Source organism: Periophthalmus magnuspinnatus, chromosome 13 (genome assembly GCF_009829125.3).
Source record: "Periophthalmus magnuspinnatus isolate fPerMag1 chromosome 13, fPerMag1.2.pri, whole genome shotgun sequence".
Taxonomy (NCBI): domain Eukaryota; kingdom Metazoa; phylum Chordata; class Actinopteri; order Gobiiformes; family Gobiidae; genus Periophthalmus; species Periophthalmus magnuspinnatus.
The window spans coordinates 16,870,270-16,890,471 of NC_047138.1; the positions used below are offsets into that span (position 1 = coordinate 16,870,270).

The 20,202-nt window shown below is 40.9% G+C and overlaps 1 protein-coding gene across 1 annotated transcript in view; it reads left to right on the forward strand.

Annotated features, from left to right (window-relative positions):
• Nucleotides 1-5,502: 5,502 nt before the first annotated feature.
• The window catches only part of foxo1a (forkhead box O1 a), a 50,952-nt gene continuing 36,252 nt past the window's right edge, over nt 5,503-20,202 (forward strand). The window contains exon 1 of the mRNA XM_033976727.2: nt 5,503-6,403. Within this exon, the coding sequence (XP_033832618.1) occupies nt 5,813-6,403 (591 nt within the window). The 5' untranslated portion in view covers nt 5,503-5,812. The remainder of the gene's footprint in view (nt 6,404-20,202) is intronic.

The following is a 20,202-nucleotide window of genomic DNA, read 5'->3' on the forward strand; positions in this document are numbered from 1 at the left end:
ATGAAATAGTGATCACAAGACTGAGGTTGGGACATTATGCGCTTAATGGGACATTACACATGATAGGGAAGCACGGGACTGGGCTGTGTGAGGTGTGTCAAGAAGAGGAAGAGACAGTGGAGCATGTGTTTTTAAGGTGTAGGGGCTACAATGTAGAACGGGAATCACTGAAGGAGAGGCTGGAAAAACGGGGACGTCAAGCATTTTCACTGAGGAGTGTTCTGGGCTGTGGTAGTAAGGGCCAACTAGGAGCAGTGGTAGCCTTTTTAAAGTAGACCGGTGTTTATTATAGGATCTAGAAATAGACTATATTATTATTTTTATTTCATTATATTTTATTTTACTTGATTTTATTTGCTTTCGCATCAGAATGTGAGCCTATTCTGACCCATACTCCGGAACAGTAGGTGGCGGTAATGCTCCTATATACTGGTTGCCAACCGCCGTAAAACAAGAAGCAGCACCAGATTGTCCGTGTATTTTTGTGGTACACTTTGCTTAGCTCAGTTAATGTTTTTTCACTTTTTGACTCCTGCTGAATTGGATACTTTTGCTCCTCATCAGATCCCGCTCCCTGGACCCACTCAGCTCTTCAGTCTCCGACCCTGCTCTTCTCTACTGGTACAGTTCATCTCGTCTCAGACTCTGCTCCTCCCACTCTACCCCTGGACCACGGCAAACACTCTGCTCTCAACTCACCGATCAATCTGCCTTCATATTGCACTTTGTAAATAAACACTGTTAAACCTTTCCCCGAGTTCTGTCTCTTTAGTCCCTCCTGTCAGTCGTTACAACACTGTATGACTTGAGTCAAACGTTTTGAATATCCTTCCACAAACATCTCACAACAGTTAACAAGACTTTTGGCCCATTCCTCCTGACAAATGGTAGTCTTCCCATACATTTTCAATAGGATTGAGATCAGGGCTTTGTGGCGACCACTAGAAACATTGACTTTGTTATCCTTAAGCCAAGTCAATTTTCCACATAATGTTCTTTTCTCATGATGCCATCTTTTTTGTGAAGTGCACCAGTCCCTCCTGCAACAAAACAACCCTACACTATGATGCTGCCACCCCCGTATTTTACAATTGAAATGGTGTCAGGCTTACAAGCTTCCCTCTTTTTCCTCCGAACATAACTATGCTCATTATGGCCAGTTCAATTTTAGTTCCATCAAGCCAAAGGACATATCTCCAAAACTGAAGGTCTTTGTCCCTAAGTGCATTTGCAAATTATAATCTACCTTTTTAATGTTTCTTTTGGAGTAATGGCTTCTTCCTGGCAGAGTGACTGTTCAGCACACTTCATTACAGTACTTGTTTTACTCTAGATAATGACTCACTCTTACCAGCTTCACAAGATCTTTAGCTTTTGTTCTTGGATTGATATGCACATTCATCTCACAGGGACACAGACCCCATCTTCTTTCTGAGTGGTATGAAGGCTGGAAATTTGCATAGTGTTTATACTTGTGCAGACTTGTGCAAGTCCACAGTTCTCTTCCTGATATCTTGACTGATTTCTTTTGACTTTCCCATGATGTTACACAAAGAAGTATGTTTCAAGTGTGCCCCCATATACATCCACAGATGTGTCTCTAACTCAAATGTTGATGACATGAAACATAACATCATCATCTGGGTTTTCCCAAATTGTTTAAATCTGTAATCTTCTGACATTTAAGAAAGCAATGAAAAATCCTTCTATTATTATTTTGGCATTTAGCAAGTAGAAATCATTTTGATAATCCTAATTGACTGTCAATGAGACTTCTGCACCTCTCAGCAGGTATTTTGGCCCACATGAGAAAACTGCTCCAGTTGTCTCAGGTTTGAAGGATGCCTTTTCGAGACGACATGTTTCAGCTTGTTAGAAAGATGCTCAATGGGATTTAGGTCAGGGCTCATAGAAGGCCACTTTACAATAGTCCAATGTTTTCCTCTTGGCCATTCTTGGGTGTTTATAGCTTTGTGTTTTGGGTCATTGTCCTGTTGCAAGACCCATGACCTGCGACTGAGAGCAAGCTTTCTGACACCTTAATAGTCTTGAGATGTCATTGTACCCTGCACAGATTCAAGACTCCCTGTGCCAGATGCAGCAAAGCAGCCCCAGAACATAACAGAGCCTCCTCCATGTTTCACAGTAGGGACAGTGTTCTTTTCTCAATATGCTTCATTTTTCCATCTGTGAACATAGAGCTGATGTGCCTTGGCAAAAAGTTCCATTTTTGTCTCATCTGTCCATAGGACATTCTCCCAGAAGCTTTGTGGCTTGTCAACATGTAGCTTGGCAAATTCCAATCTGGCTTTTTTTATAATTTGTTTTGAACAATGGTGTCCTCCTTGGTCGTCTCCCATTAACTCCACTTTGGCTCAAACAATGACAGATGGTGCGATCTGACACTGGTGTTCCTTGAGCTTGAAGTTCACCTTTAATCTCTTTAGAAGTTTTTCTTTCTTTTGTTACCGTTCATATTATCCATCTCTTTGATTTGTCATAAATTTTCCTCCTGCGGCCATGTCCAGGGAGGTTGGCTACGGTCTCATGGATCTTAAATTTCTGAATAATATGTGCAACTGTAGTCACAGGAACATCAAGTTGCTTGGAGATGGTCTTATAGCTTTTACCTTTAACATGCTTGTCTATAATTTTCTTTCTAGTCTCCTGAGACAAGTCTTTTCTTTGCTTCCTCCGGTCCATGTTGAGTGTGGTACACACCATGTCACCAAACAGCACAGTGACAACCTGTGGCCCTATATACAGGGTCACTGACTGATTACAAGATTGTAGACACATGTGATGCTAATTAGTGGACACACCTTGGATTAATATGTCCCTTTAGTCACATTATTTTCAGTCTTTTCTAGGGGTACCATAATTTTTGTCCAGGCCTGTTTTATGAGTTAATAAGTAAGTAATTCTGTTGAAGCATGGTTGAAAAGCAATGTCTGACTTTCACTAGTTAAATTTTATAGATTTTTGATTTATTATTACTTTTGTCAGATTTAAGTTATTTCTGTGACCATTGTGGGTTTTTCTGTCATTAACCAAAGGGTACCAACAATTTTGTCCAAGTGTATGTGTCTTTTATATAGTGTATGTAAACTTCTGGCTTCAACTGTATCTGTGAGCTGCAGTCTCTCAAACTGTGGATAAACTCTCCAGACCTTAAACGTACTTTTGTCCAGATACCTAGACTTATGTGTTATGTTGCTTTTAGAAGAGAATCAGCTGATACTCACCGGTTCAATCTTTAGAGATATTATTTCATCTGCTGTTTTGCTCAGGTGGTGTAGAACAACTTTGTGGCCTTTAAACTGTCCTTACAGTCTTTAATTTCGCACTATGTGCTCTCAGGGCCGGCCCTAGCTTTCAGGGGGCTGTAAGGTATTTTTTAACAATGTAATACTACCCCAGATGCCTGTAGCCCTATTCACCAAAGACTGTGTGACCCCCACCCTGAGAGGGTCATAAAGCAATCTGCGAGCACTGGGGCCAAGAAGATAACACTAATGATCAGGGCCACTTCTTATCTGTAGCCCTGTTCACCAAGGACTGAGTGACCCCCACTCTGAGAGGGTCATAAAACAATGAGATTGTTTGACTTAAAAACACACACTGTTGGATTTTGCCAAAAGGTTTTTAATGTGTACATGTTGACGAGAAGAAGACCCGCCTCTGGGAGACCTATAAAAGCTGGAAACACAAACATCTCAGGACTCTCTTCCTATCCTTTCCTGAGAGTCCGGTGCTCCATTGTTAACTTTACCTGTGATGAACTCATTAAACCCTTCTGACTTATACTTCAGTCTCTTAGTCCTCTTTGACGCTTGCATCAGAAACTAACATTTCTCACAGGGCCCTAAGCTGAATTTGTCTCTGGCCCCCGACAGCGGATGCCTCCTGGCTCAGCTATTGATTATTCACGTTTTGACAACATTATGACTCTGCTCTCATCACCTTGACCAATTATATTTGTATTTATATGACAAACATCCGACTAAAAACATCCAGAATGTCACAACTGCCATAGTCACAAGAGCAAGAGACAAACATATAAGGGGCCTCAAGATTTTTTAAATTCTTGACATTTTTTCTTCATTTCTGGTGAATTTTACTGTGTTCTAGTTGGTGACAGCTGGCTTAAATTTTCATTATAAACGGTTCTTGCACCAGTGTAAAAACATAGCTGCCCTCACCTGTGCCTGGCTCAAAAACAAATGTAGGCAGCAGTAGATATTTTGCTACTATAGATATAAAAAAAAAATGTAATTTTTTTAGAGGGATATTTAGGCTGCTGGAAACACACAAGCCCTGTGTCCAATAAAACTTGATATATTACCGGTATATTATTTTCAATATAAACGTATGGGCTCTTGGAGGCCCTCTGGTGGCCTTGGGACCCTAAACAGCTACTTAGTCTGTTTATAGGCTGAGCCGGCCCTGTGTGCTCTTAAGGTTAAGACACACAGGTGGACTGGAAGTGAAGATGAGTGAGTGGCAGGCAGAGAGAAATGGAAGGAGCTGTGAAAGTCTTTTTAGTATAGTATAGTTGTTTAAAACATCTTTTACGCATCTGCTGTCTTCATATGGCAAATATTAAACCTTAAATATATGTTGACCACAAGGGCACTTAAGGCAAAGGGGCAGATGCTGCACCACCACCTGGGCTCTATCTGTGCACGTCCCTGAGAGAGCTGCAAAAGCGGCAGGGATCAGCCGCGTGCGCGTTGGTTAACTCGTAATACGTTACAATTTCCAGAAGATGGCGGCAAAATCTAGAGTTTGAAGTGCATATAGATATACTTGTGGGTTTTGGTTGCTTGCGTGACTCGAGTTCAAGAGAAAATTGCTTCTTTCAAGTTTTCATGAATCAGTTAGGACTATACCCGAAGTCAAGGGTATTATACTTCTCTATATTGCAGATGTTCTAGGGAACTATAAAAGTACCATTCATTTATACAATTTTATTAACTATAAATGCCATTCATGTATATATCCTTATTAACTCTATAAGTGCCATTCATTTATATAGCCGCACTACTTGGCATGAACATTGTCTCCCCTACACAGTGTGGATCTACAGGGAAAGGCCCATGCGCCATGCTGTTTTTATTGTATCAGGTACGGAATAAATAAGATGGATGAGTAGGCTTTGTAAAGTGATGGTCAGCCTATTGTGCTGAATAGTGAACAGTACAGGCTCAAGTTTAATTAGGCAAAATTGTACACGTAACCTGTGCGCAACTGTAACCTATAGTTCACTATGTTATGGTTCACGTCTGATGCGTAAAGTCCACTCTGGAACCATAGTTTTTTTGGAATGCTGTATTTCTGTGGGTAAAAAAAAGTTCAGTTCGTTCCCTTGCCCGCTCAGTCCAAGCTCAAGAATGAAAACAACATTCAGGAGTAGAGTTGAAGCCGCTTATTGGCGCGGCTTGTGCGTCAGTCAGAGAAAGGGTGGGACCTGTGGCCGAATGATAGTTCCAGTAAGTGCTCACATGCTGTACACCAGAGTCAACAGGCAGAACAGTGTCACACACGCACACGGCCGCTCCGAAGTACACCGACATTCAACACGACTGAAGGACACAGACCAGCAGCGACACCGGGTCAAAGTCACCTCTGTCCCCGCGGATCACAGTCACTGCGGGATGTAACTCTCCGGACCGTCCGCCCCGGTACATCGCTTTTTTCCATACACTGACTTATTGTTTTCTGCCGGTGGACTTTCCTCAAAGGAAGCGGATTTTTGAGGGACACTTGGTCACGTTGACACTTGGACACTCGGCTCCGTCACTCCTGGACCATGGCGGAAGCGGTCCCGCAGCAGCCACACTTGGTGGAGATCGACCCAGAGTTTGAGCCTCTTTCACGGCCGCGCTCATGCACTTGGCCCCTGCCCCGACCGGAGTTCCTCACCCCGGGCGACTCTAACACGTCCTCCCCGGTGTCGTCAGTGAAGCAGGAGCCCAGCGGGAGCGAATTCATCAACAACCTGAGCCTGCTGGAGGAGAGCGAGGACTTCCCCGAGCAGGACCCCGGGCTGCTGTGCTCGGACTACTGCCAGGAGAGCCCACACCAGCCCCCTCCTCACCAGCAGCATCACCTCCATCAGCACCAGAGCCCCCAGCTGCCCCAGCCGCAGGTGCCCCTGCTCTCTCCGGCCGGGACCTCCTCCAACGCCGCTGCGGCCGCTGCTGCCGCCGCTGCCCAGAGGAAGAGCAGCTCGTCCCGCAGGAACGCCTGGGGGAACATGTCATATGCAGACCTCATCACCAAAGCCATAGAGAGCTCCCCGGAGAACCGGCTCACTCTGTCCCAGATCTATGACTGGATGGTGAAGAGCGTGCCTTACTTTAAGGACAAAGGGGACAGCAACAGCTCCGCGGGCTGGAAGGTACGTCCGGACTGTAACTTTACGCTCTGTGCAGCTTGAGTGGAGGGTGCATGGTGTGCGTGAGAGCTCGTGCAAGCAGAGGCCACGGGGAGCTCAGTGTGCGCGTGCGTGTGTGTTACTGTAACGCGCTGCGGGCTCTTGCTTTGGTCTCACTTTCTGTGCGTTTTCTGTTTTTTACGACTATTTATCACAGTCTGTTTATGACCTCATTTTTAGACTCAGTGTCACACATTAGTCTCCACTCCACCGGTGACCTGTCAGGAGAACACAGTGCACTGTTAGCAGCTGCACGTGTTCAGAGGCGCACACACTCCGAATATGTTCTTGTATGAAATGCATTTCACAGTTGCTACATGACCCCATCTTTACGCTTGGGCCACAAGCTACACTCACTTTTACTGCAGGTCACTCCAGGTCTTCTAAGGCCTGTGGTCATCTGGTCCACACAATATCATACATCATACATTCCCCATACAATCTGCATAACAAAATGACAGGTTATCTTTTGGTGATTTTTAAAATATACTTTAAAAAATACTTGAATATATTTTTTAAAGTATATTTTCTATTGATGTCTCCTCACTTATTTTACTTAAACCTCACGTTAAAACAGTTCTTATTTCAAAAGCACAATAGCATTAATTTGTCAACTCAATTAATACATCATAATTACTAACAAGTTAATTATCATCGTTATCATTATTAGCGACCCTGATGTAAACCATGTGACATTGAGGGAGCGTTACTGATTGGCAGCTGATTGGAACATGCATTTCAGACATAAAAGAGGTGAACGATGTCTGCACATGTCCGGGACAGTGTGCATGTAATCATCTGGTTACTTGTGTTGGGCAGAGAGTGAGTGAGTGTCCATCGGTGTGACCTAAGCATCATCTGACCATAGCCTGCTGGATGTGATTTGGATAGGTCAGCTGACTCAAGTTCCGCCCCCTACTCCTTCTGTTAACTGGACATAAGACTGGACTATTCAGTTCAATGAGGGACAGATGAGTGGATAGAATTAGGTTTTGGGTAATGATGCTAAAATAGGTTTAAAGTAGTGGTTTTCAAGTTGTGGGAGAGTTAAGACTTGGTTCAGTCCTTGTTTGGTCCTTGGTTTAGTTCTGGTTTGGGCTAAGTAGACTTGTGGTTGTGCGGATCGTGTAGCAGTCTGCTGTTATGTTATTTGGCAAGACACTTCTGCCTGCTTGTATGAAGATATGCAATAAGAGAGCCCTCCAGTTTCCACATCAACATCCCAAACATGCACAGCAGGTCAAATCCTCCAGCTAACGTAGTCCTGACCAAACCTAGCTCAAGATCTGGAGATGGGTCCCCAGGCGCTGGTGACCCTAGGATGTGTCCCATGGGTGTATACTAGTCTATGTGGTCTTTTACTTGTTCTGATACAGCTCAAGATCATTCTGAAGCTATTTAGTAAAGGTTCATTTCTGTCCTGTGAATGTGATTTTTTTAGTATCTGATTTATATATAGTTCGATCTGAGTATCCAGAAATGTGCTCTATACAGTCTTTGTAATTCTATTGTTATTACAGAATTTGACGTAGAGAGACATGGCCCACACTTGCACTTGGATGACATGCTACTTTTTCCATTGTGACTGTGACTTCGCTCATGTTTGTAACTGGAATTCCGCTTCTTTGTGTACGGAAACGCACAGATACCAAAAGCATTCATGTTTCCTGAAGAGCGTCCAAAACATTACGCAAGTGCCGGCTGGGAAGGCAAAGTTGTGTTCTCTTTCTTCTCTCTCTCCCTCCTTTTCTGTCTCTCGCTCTGCCTCTTTCTCTCTTCCTATCTACCCCTCCCTCCTATTCTCTCTTTCTCTTTCTCCCCTCCTCTCTCCTTCTCCCACCTCCTTTCTCTCTCTTTCTGTTTTCCTCCCTCCTCTCTTTCTTCGTCCTCCCCCTTCCCTCCCTCCCTCTCTTCATCTCTCTCTCCCTCTCTCCTCTTCTTTCTTCACCCTCTCTTCCTCTCTGCCTCCTCCCTCTGTCTCTTTCCCTCCTTCCTTACCTCCCCCTTTCCCCCCTCCTTCTGGGCGTGCTCCGCTCTCTCACACACTGCAGTGGCGTCTGATGACAGTGTGAATGGAGCTCACAGACAGATTTACGATGGTGTATTCTCATTCGGAGGCCCGTGGCTATTAGAAAGAAGCTGGAAGCATTTTTGTCATGGGCTGACAGGAGAGATGCTAGCTAAGGCTAAGCTCTTGGACCTTTTTTAAAATGGATTGATTAGCAGTAGAAATCTTGTAGTACTTTTATTTCATTGTAATTAAATAAATAAATTTACATACATTTTATTTTATTTTTTTTGATATATATATATATATATATTTTTTTATTGTAATTTTATTATTATTATTTTTCTTGCATTTTTTTTCTATTGATTTTGAATACAGCTTGAATTAAGCTTGATTAGATTTTTCCTTAAATGTCAATAGCACCTGCTCTATAATTTTAACATATTATATATACATATATGATCTTGAGAGTCTATTCATAGTCCAATTTGGCCTCCTCCTGTAATTTTTCCTCTCATTTTACAGTAGTATGGGTCTTTACAATAACAATACCTAGAAGTGGCAGAGCTGTACACAGATTAACCTTTGAGATGAATGAGCTCGGTGTTTGCCTTGCTAGCCTGATGATGTTCTTACATGAGAGAGGGTAGTTAAGGTAAGGCACTACGCAGAACACTTTGCTACATTACACTGGTAGATCATTTACATGTTAGTGAGGGTCTATATAGGGGGGTTTCAAACTGTGAGGCGCGGTCGTCATGTGGTAGTACTCTGCAGTCTTATTTATACCGGGTTAGACTTGGTTTAGGTCTTTTGTAATCCTTGTTTAGACCTGGTTTAGTTTGTTTATTTGTTTTTTTCATTAAGTGCCATGTTAATAAAGTTACACTGATAGATTACTGGGAACCATAGTCCAAGAGTATTGCGTAATCAGCGCTTTCCGGGACAGTGGAGTAGTGCAGGTGAGTGTTCACCCACCAATTGGAGGGTAACCAGTTCAAGCTAGAATGCTGTGTTATGTGCCATATGTAAAAAGTTGCATTGAGGTGGACTGTTTGCATCTGTAATGGGTCATAGAAGTTATTTATTCAAACTTCTACAGCTCAAATCTGATAAAGCCACAACATCACCAACGATTTCCCAGTTGCGTAAAGAAAAAGTACACAGGATAAATACTGAAATCCAAAAATGATTGTTAAGTGTACTTATTGTGACAGAAAACACATCAGCATGGTGCTATAGTCAGTCAAGGGGCTGTATCATATCTCCTTCTTCTCCCTCTAAAAGCTCTGGTCTGTATTTATAAGTATGCATCTATATTAGTCTATATATAGTAGATTGGTAAACTTGTGTATGTCCATTATAGGTTTATCCACATAATACAAATAGACGAGCTGACCTTGGTTCTTTTCAATTTCCTTACAGTTTTTACACATTTAAAATCAGTGCATGTGGTCTGACTTAACCCCCTGCTGTGCTCATACCATAACACTATAGCAACCACCCCTAATTTTTATTCTGCATAAGCATTACTCCATGTATATCTTATAGGCTGTCATTATGGCCCATGCTTTTGAACAGGGCTTTGTGCGATGGGCGTCTACTGATGGAGCTCCAGAGGGGGGGGGGTGCAGGCTGAGTAATGGTGTGGGAAAGAGGAGTGCCATTAACGGCTGTGCGGAGGTACTCATAGACCCCCTCCGCCTGGTTCTCCCCGGGGGGTTTGGTACAATGTAGCCTACTCACTGGCAGACGAGGACAGCGCAGTATGGTGTTTATGGTCATGTTGTTTGGTGAATTGGCAATATTTGAATTCTGGAGATTTCGAAAAGTTTTAAGACTTTTTGTTTGTTTGATTTTTTTTTTATTAGTCAACTACTCAAAGCTATGTGAATATGTATTGATCATAGGCTATAAATAAATTGATATAGCTATCCCAGCTCCATCAACTCTGGCTCCAACTCACTTCACATTGAAAAATTGTCCCTCCTCTCTCTGTAACTGCTGCAGTAAGACTCGTCATTTCTGTCTTAAAATGTTTGTATTAAACCACACTACATGTTCCTGGTATTTTTATTGTGCCATTGTCTTAGTAAATCAAGATATGAACATTAATAACAGACAAATCAGGCGCCTTCTTTCCTCAAGGTCACTCCTGCCAGTGTTAGCAACAGGTTTGATTGACTGCTAAACTAGTGGTGGGGTGGGAAGGGTCGATACATTCAACAAAAAAATTCCTAAAAACTTGTTTAATACTTATATTTGGACAGTTAATGAAGGTTTCTTTTGGAGTTTACATTAGCGACTAAAACCAATATGGCGGCAGGGGGCAAAAACCAAACTGACAATTTCTTTTTTTTCATTTTGATTTAATAATGCCACTGTCTTTCTGGTGAAACAGCATTTTGCATGTGTTTTAGAGTCTTTATAGTCCAGATAATTTTCTGTTAGTCATGTGTTTTTCCCAACTACTCATGGTTGTAGCCCTAGTCAGAATAATTCAACTCATTCTCCGTATATATTTTTCATAGTGTATTGAATTCCACAGTGTACAAGAAATGGCTTTTTTCCACTATAAAAAGAATTCCCACTGTAAAAAAATAATGTTCTGAGATAATAGTGGCTAAAATAAAGTAATGTGATTCAAATGTGACAGGATGCTGGACACATGTATACTGTATAAGGATCATGCTCCCCAGTGACCCACTTTGACTGAGCCACACCTGGAGTCAATAGAGCTGAGGAGTACCACCTGTCTGCTGGCTTTAAACTAATACAAAGTCATTAGTAGAGCTGGGTTCTGTACTCACTGTTCAGGTTTTGTATTACATGCACTGATAACATTCCGGATTATAAAATGTTCAGAAATTTGATTCAAAATTGTCAATAGTTTCTATGTTTTCTTTTTTTGCAGAATCAATCAAAGTTCTCAGTTTTGTGTAGCAAGAGGTAAGTCTGGTTAGGCAGAGTCGTCGTCTCTCAGGGCAGTTTAAGGAAGGTAACATCCCTCAGGACATAACCCTTCCTCCTGTACTCAGTGCACCAATTATTGAAGTATTGCAAAAGATATCGGGTCATAAGGTATTCCTACTTCAAATGTTTGTTTCCATAAAACATTGTGTTTGCGTAGTCTACCTGTGACATGGCAATAGTATAGTATAGTTTGAACTGGTTACCCTATAGGTGCCAAGTGAGCGCTTAACCGACACCACTGTTGCCCCATCGTGTTTACATTCGTGCATATACTTTATTACAAAAAACCTGTCTCCTTTAATGTTGTCATGTCAACATGATTTCAATACCAAGGAATAGACTTGATACTCAATACTGTTTCTGATACTATGATGATAAAAAACACTCTTTTTTTAGACGATTTAGTGTGATTTTCAACATTAAATGGTAGTACTTTCTTTATACACTGCCTGGCCAAAAAAAAAGGCTTCACCTGGATTTAACAAAGCAAATAGGTACGAGCCTCCTATTGGATAATTATTGGGTTCAGCAACCGTATGTGCTCGAAAATGAGGTCAGCTGACTACCTGAATATACTGAATGACCATCTTATTCCATCAATGGATTTTTTCTTCCCTGATGGCACGGGCATATTCCAAGATGACAATGCCAGGATTCATTGGGCTCAAATTGCGAAAGAGTGGTTCAGGGAGCATGAGACATAATTTTCACACATGGATTGGCCACCACAGAGTCCAGACCATTAATTAATTAAGAATCTTTGGGATGTGCTGGAGAAGGCTTTGCGCAGTGGTCAGACTCTACCGTCATCAATGCAAGATCTTGGTGAAAAATTAATGCAACACTGGATGTAAATAAACCTTGTGACATTGCAGAAGCTTATTGAAACAACGCCACTGCAAATGTGTGCCTTGTTCAAAGCTAAAGGCGGTCCAACGAAATATTAGTGTGTGTGACCTTTTTCTTTTTTTGGTGGCGACTTTTTTTTTTTTGCCAGGCAGCGTATTACGATGTGGTCTTATATCTGTGTAATCCCTCAGTCGTCCAGGTAGGTTCCATACTGGTTCATGGGCGCATACTAGTCTACGTGGTCTTATACTTGTTCTGACACAGCTCAAGATCATTCTAAAGCTGTTCAAGAAAGGTTCATTTCTGTCCTGTGAATGTGACATTTTTAGTATTGATATTTGCTCAAATTCAGTAATAGTTGTAGTATTGATTAGTATCTGATTTTTTTATACTTTGGACAGCTTTAGTGTCCTTCCATACCACTAACTCAGAGTCACCTAAGCCGCCCTCTCTCTTTCCTGTGAACTGTTGAACTGTACAAATCCAGATCGCGTCGTATTGGCACAGCTGACATGTCTGCTGTGTTTCCCTGTGTTCTGCTTCTATAAAGTCATTATCCATGTGACCAAGGCTCTCCTCAAATGAACCCACAATAGGCCTCATATCTCCCCTTTAAAGTTCCACTGTGGAACTTTTTATGGTAGAGAGTCTGCCACCTGCTTGTTCCCATGGAGATGTTATTGCTTTGCCCGGAATGTTGCCATGGTAATAAACATTATATCACCAATTAGAAAAGCGAGCAAGTTACAAGTCAGATCTGTGGAGTGGCAACTCTATCTACTGTAAGAATGTATGTCTTTCCACACGCGTAATTGATAGATAGTGTTTAATGCACTATGTAACTTTTATCATGGGGAATCCTCCATTTGATTGCTTACACGAAGATGCCATTGCTTTGTCTGGAATGATTCTCATTATGGCATTAAACTTATCTATCTTGCTTTTTTCAATTACAAGTGTCTTTTTTGCTCAGAAATACCTTGAGAAACATGCATTCTTTACTCTGAGGGGCCTTCCGTCTCAACAGATTTGAGTTGTTACCCTACATTGTGGCGTCACCTGCTTGTGTGTGTGTTTAATGCCATACTGTGGAACACTTCAGGCAAAGCAAAAACATCTCTGTGTAGACCAGAAAACTTACTTTTCAGAAAAGTACTAGTGTTGTCACAATACTAAAATTTCAAACACAATTTCGATCTTTAGGAATAGACTCGATACTTGATACCAATTCCGATACCACAATGATGATTTAAAAAACACTCACTTTTTGGCCAATAGATTGTGATTTTCAGCACTAAATCATAGTACTTTCTTTTGAGTATTCATATATCACGGCTCTGGCTTGGTACATTAACATGTGCTGTTTAAGTGTGTTTGCGTGGCTGTGTTGTGACTCAGGCCTTCTGCGCCCACACATGATGGGGCCGCAGAGGTGCCAGGTGGGGCCGGCCGGAGCTGGACACCGGCCCTGGCATCGGCCCTGGCACCATCCCTCGCCCAGGGGAAGAGCCGGCAGATGGAGGAGCGGTGATGCAGCGCTGGTACAGACATGGAAAGTTATATTTAAGTGTGTTTCCAAGCAGACTGTTAGCACTAACAACTATGGTAGCTGCAAAAACATACGGCATAATTGTTAATATTAGTATAACGCAGATTTAAAAAAATGTAACTTTTTAGTGGAGGGTTCATCATCTGCTTGTCTCCATGAAGATGCTATTGCTTTGTATTGAATGTTTTACAGTTAGCTTATCTATTTTCATGGCAACACCACTTAAAGTAGAAATGCATGTTTTTCAAGGTATTTGTGAGCAATTAGAGCATCTTTAGGAAGCTCTTTTTGGAGAAAGAGGGCGTAAATCCTGCTGTCAGGCTCATGATTTCAGTCTTAAAATGTTCGTATTAATCTGTGCTACATCAGCCTGTTTTTTTTATTTGGCTATTTCTTTCCCTGAGGTTGCTCCCACTAATGTTAGCAACAGGTTTGATTGACAGTGCCTGCACCTTTGGTTTAGCAGAGGGCAGGCGCTGTCAGTCAAACGTGCTAAAGCTAATGACCTCGGTGAAAGAAAAAGCCAAATAAAACAATAGGATCATGTAGCACGGAGGGGGCATTACCTTCAACAGCCTCGCTCCAGATTGGCTCTTTGGTTGCTATGACACTCGTGGTTGGAATTCTAGCCTCGACGAGCTTCATTTGGCTGGAGCCGAGTGCTGTGAGTGATGTCACACTCCCTTAGTTCACTTCTTTATATGGTTTATGGTTAAAACTTACATGTGACATAATATGGGCCCTATATATTTCCATGTACAAAGTGAAATGTGCCTCTGATGGTTAATACAGTTGCTTGTGGCTCAGTTCTTTCACAGTTTTTGTTCACTGTGCATACATTAGACTGGTCCAGGCTGCAGTCATGATCTCCATGTACTTATATCTCATGCGCAAACATGAATAACAAATGACCTAAGCCGTGCTAAGTTACTTTTCTTGTAAAGGATCCATATCTTTTTTATCTCCATGGAGATGTTATGGCTTTGCCTGAAATGTGCCACAGTATGACATTCAAGCTATCTAGCTTTATATAGACAACCAAGTCACACCAATATGCCAAGTTACAGATCAACGCTGTGGAGAGGTGAGTCTACACACTTTAAGAATGCCTGTTTTTCAAGGTAAATTTAAGCAACTGTAGATGATAGATAGTTTTAATGCTATACTGTGTCACCTTCCTCCATGGAGACTAGCAGATGCCAGAATTAATGTTATGCAAAAATTTTAAACTCGATTTCAATACTAAGGAATAGACTCGATACTCAATAATGATTCTGATATGCCACGATGATAATTAAAAAGACCCTTTATTTAGACAATATGTTATTTTCAATATTGAATAAAAGTACTTTCTATTAAGTTCCCATGGAAAGGTTCATTTCTGTCCTGTGAATGAGACTTTTTCAGTATTGATACTTGCTCAAATGAGTATCTAGTTTCAGTACAAGTTTTAGCATTGATTAGCATCTGAATTTTGACTTTTGCAACCTTAGCCAGAATGAGCTCAAAACTGCTTAGAACTATCCGAAAAATCCCACTTACACCACTGGACCCTGTGCCACCATTTGAGAACCATCACTGTACTCTTCCCAAATTCTCCACAACTCCCATACAACTTGTCCTGTATTTGTCCACTACACGCACATAACCACTGGGTAAATATTCCACTGTAGAATGGGACCACAAGGCGGTTCTTTGATGTGAGCAGCCAATCGATGGAGCTTCCCCCGTGCGTATGCGCTCTTGACCCGGGATAGCAGGGCCCATGCGGTAAACACACTCCCACGCCTCCAGGAAACAAAGTGTGCTGGACAAAAACAGGACAAAGCAGGCTAAATGTACAGCACCGGGGTCAATGGCATGGGACGGTGCACCTGGTGACTCCTCTGAAGGAACATGTAGGTCTATGAGGGTGAGGCGGGACAGACTCGGTATGATGTTGTGGCGATAGGTGGCATTGGAGAATGAAGTTGTGTTTTGGTTAGCGTACTCGGATATGAGTGTGCTGGGAATATCAGTAGAGCAGCAGTGGCAAAGGTCCTTAGGCAAGACACTTCATAGCCTAGTATGAAAGTGATGTGTGTGTTTTTGGGTGTGGTCGAAGGTGCAGATTGGCTGCCTTGCTTCTGTCGGTCTATCCCAGGGCAGCTGTGGCTACAAAAGAGTTAGATTGCTTTCATAGCATGTCTGTTACTCAAGATATGAACATTAATAGCAGAAAAATCAGCTGCCTTCTTTCCCCGACATCGCTCCCGCTAGCGTTAGCAACAGGTTTGATTGATAGCGTTGCTTCAAATTCGCCCCGTAAATGCTAGCCTTGCTGAAATCCACTTCTTTATACAGTCTATGATTTCTTTCTTCAAATCAAATGTATATAAAAATGGCCAGTTGTGGTGATAGTTGGTTCGTATTCAAGTTTTTACTGACAATTCTCCCTTTAGCGACAGTTTAGTCATTTTTAGCATCTATCCAGAGTTTGATTCGTCTGTGTTATAACCATGATCCTCCGGGACACACGATAATCACAGGGACTAAAAGACGATCATTTTGAGATTTTGAGAGTTGTCGTGAGAAAGTTGGATATTTAGAGCACACCAGTTGTCTATTCTTCTACTGTAAATTACTTCAACTGAATGATTGTGTCCAATATTCCACAGCCTAACTGCCTGGCAATATACAGAAACTATTCAGACATAGAGTGGGAAGTAAACACTACCCGAACTACAAGGAAAAGTATCTGGGTCTCTGTGTATGGGGTCAAACTAGGGAAAAGTCTGGGGGAGAGGAACAAGCAATGTACAAGTGTTCACAAATGTAAGAAAAAGCATAAATACGACATTTTCCCACTATAGAAGCAAGTTATAAGGGCCTATACACTTTCATTATTGTTATTAGCCAGTGCTGCAACTGCTTTGTATTGGATCTGTACTTTTGAATCTTTGTGAATATTAATGTCATGAAATTTGTGTGAGTTTATAATGCATGTACAGGAAGCATAAAAGAAAAGTGTTTTACATGCATAACACGTGGGTGGGTATATAGAAGTATTACTTGAGCCTTTGAAGCTTAGAGATTTTAGTCTAAAGACATTTATGTGATACATTCAAAGTGTTTTTTCTTTCCTTTTTTTTGACAAATCTGAATATGATTGTAGGGTTTCAGGGTTTCACTGCTATTTGATTTTGGGGGCAATAAATGAACAATCTGAAAATCTTGATTGTTTTTTTCACAATCTTCAAAACACTCAAATGTTTTATTGTTACATTCTGGTGTTTAAATGATGTTCTGGATTATAGCACGTTTCGGGCATAGATATGAATGACTTGTGTCTCAATCTTAGGCGAGACAAGTTTATTTGTATAGCACAATTCATACACAAAGTTATTCAGAGCGCTTTACACAATGAGAAAGACATTAAAATCACATTACAACAAATCAAAATATAAATAATCATCATAAACCTTTCAGTCATATGCACAGCTAAACAGAACCATTTGGAGCCTGGATTTAAACATTGTCAAAGTAGAGGCCTTTAGCTGCATTAAACTGAAATATTTCCCATGTTTAGTCCTGGTTTAGTCTTGACTCTGGGCACCAGCAGGAGGCCCGTCCCTGAAGTCCTCTTAGTGTGAGATGGTTCATATGGCACTAACATGTGGGAGATGTAAAACCACTGTATATTAGACAAGGAGTGACTTTGAAGTGTGATATATTGTTGAAATACATATGGACAATAAATGATAATACTATTAAAACCAAACCATAAAACAGCATTATGTTCAAAAAGTCCTCTGAATGTACAAAAGTGTTAAAAATATGAGCAATGAACATATACCAGAATGCAGCACTCTTATGTACTTAATTTTTATCTACAATGAGTCATAGAAGTTCATGACGCAACCTTCTACACCTCAAATGTGATTGTAGTATAGAAAAATAACACAAATGTTGCCACTAGTTCACAGAAAAAGTCCCTACAATAAATATTTCCCCCCAAAAAATGATTGTTCCATCTATCTTGTGTTGAATGATAAGTCAATATAGTAATTGTCATGACAGGCCTAGCTCCAGGTTTTGAGGGGCTGAAAACAGGAGGAAGGAACCTGAAAAACAGTTCAAATATTGTAATATAAATGCATTTCATAAACACTATAGAAGTATTTTTGATGTCTTTAGCCTATTGTGCAATCCCTGTGTAACCATAGCATCCCATGCCGTGTTGTTTTTGTGATGTGGTCTTATCGTATTGAATAACACCCTTGTTTATGGCCATATAGTAACAGTATACTTCCTTTATCATATTTATGTCTTCAAGATAACCTGTTGTGTCCTCAATCTAGGAAAACAGTTTAAGATGTGACCTGGCTGTTCAGTCCAAGCACAAAGCAGTGATTTTTTGATTTTTTTTAATGTCATATCACCACCATCATCCCTGCACCTGATTTTTACCATTTTAAAGTCATTCCTCACTTAACTTATGCATTCCTAGCATCCTAATTATCATCCTGACAAGTTTATAAGAGCTTTCACAACTTGCAGAAGCCAAAGATGAGTAATACTGACAAAAACTAGCATGCTAACGCTCACTTCCTGATTATCAGACACTTAAACGCTTGATAATTATATGCAGACAGTTACAAAGTGGACTTATTTTGACCTCAAGAGCTGCTTATGCAATATATCTGTACTGGGGCAAGACCAATTTTGCTCAAATACATGGGGAAAATTAGTTTATTAGCAGCTAACCAGAACACCGCCTCCTCTGTTCCTACACACCCATCAGTCATTCCCCTGGGCAAGCTCCGTGTCCAGACCTGGCATGACCCCAAGACATAAGAGCCAGCTGTGTTCAGATGCCCTCCCCAACCTGAATTCTCTCCCTGTCTCCTGCTAGGCCTGTCTCAATAACTCATTTTGAAGGGCCATATGTAGCCGAAAGAAAATATTTAAAAAAAAACCCGAAATATTTGCTTCATTTGGGTATGTTTATCGCACTGAAAAACATGCATCCATACTGTGAGTGGACTTGTATCTCCACAAACCTGATTCTTACCTGGTCTGGAGGAGGGCCTTCTGTTGCTTGTTTCTATAGAAATGTTGTTCTTTTGGCTATAACCTCACACAGTAAGGCATAAAACATATCTATTTTCATGGAGAATGTTCCGGAGAATGGTTTTAAAGAAGACATACTGTGCCTATGTCTGCTACAGTTATAATCTGTGACATCCGTGGATCATTATATTATAATTTGCACATTTTAAATCACAATATTCATCTAAAACAATTTAATAAAAGAAACATGTCCACTGACTTCTGCATTAGAAGTTTGGACTTGAGAACGTATTGTATTTTAATGTTTTTTTTTTAATTTTATAATTTAAAATGTTTCAAATAGTGTGGAAATAATGGAAGAAATGTTTTAGTTTATTTATTAATTTATTTTTTATTCTTATGCTGCCAATTCATATTTTTACTTTTAGAAGATTTTTTTGTATTTCTGTTTTTCATTTCTTTCCTTTCCAGATTCCAGCACTAACAGCAGCGTTCTTCACACTTTGAGCTAAACACTATTATTACGGCTATGATTGTGGAAACTGAGCAAAAAAGAAAAAAATTTTCCAATCAAAACTTTTAGACACACTTTGAAGTTTTACAGCGTGGCATAAATTCATTGAGAGTTTTACTGGGCACATTCAAAATGAGGCTTGTGGAATTCCATCAGTGAGACTAGACACAGGCTCGTGGCACTCTACACGCCATTAGTTACCAGTTCCATTTGGTCAGATCAACAACAAACCAATCACACACAATTTTAGCTGCGGGTTTGGAGGTCAATGCCAGGCCTCATGTGAACGCTCAGAGCCTCCAGAATTCACTCACTGGCGTCCATGGCTCATTCTGCTTTCTGATTGGTCCTTTTCAGACTGCTGCCGGCTAGTTCTGGTTCTCTCAAAAGTCCGGATTTGCTCTTCCCGCACCAGTCATTCTCTATAAGGATTTAGCTGTGTCTCGCTAAAGTAAATCAATATCAGGACACAGACTGCAAGTTACAGATGATCACAGACAGTATGTAAGACGATGTAAGCGCTTAACTGGAGGAAACGTGTGTTCATAAAAGCAGGTATTTGTGTGTTGAAGCTAGTACTATCTAAATATCTGCCTGGTATTTAAATATTTAAATAGAGCATATATGGAGTGGGATGAGTGGATCCATACTTTCTGAGAGACCCGGAACTAAACAGTGTGAAAAGAGCCTAATGGATAATTGTCTTGATTACAACATCAATGAATGGGACATCATGCTCAGTGTGTTTGTAATTGAGAATAAATCAGCATTAGAATTGTTATCAGTAAAAGCTTAATTTGATTTGCACATTACCACGT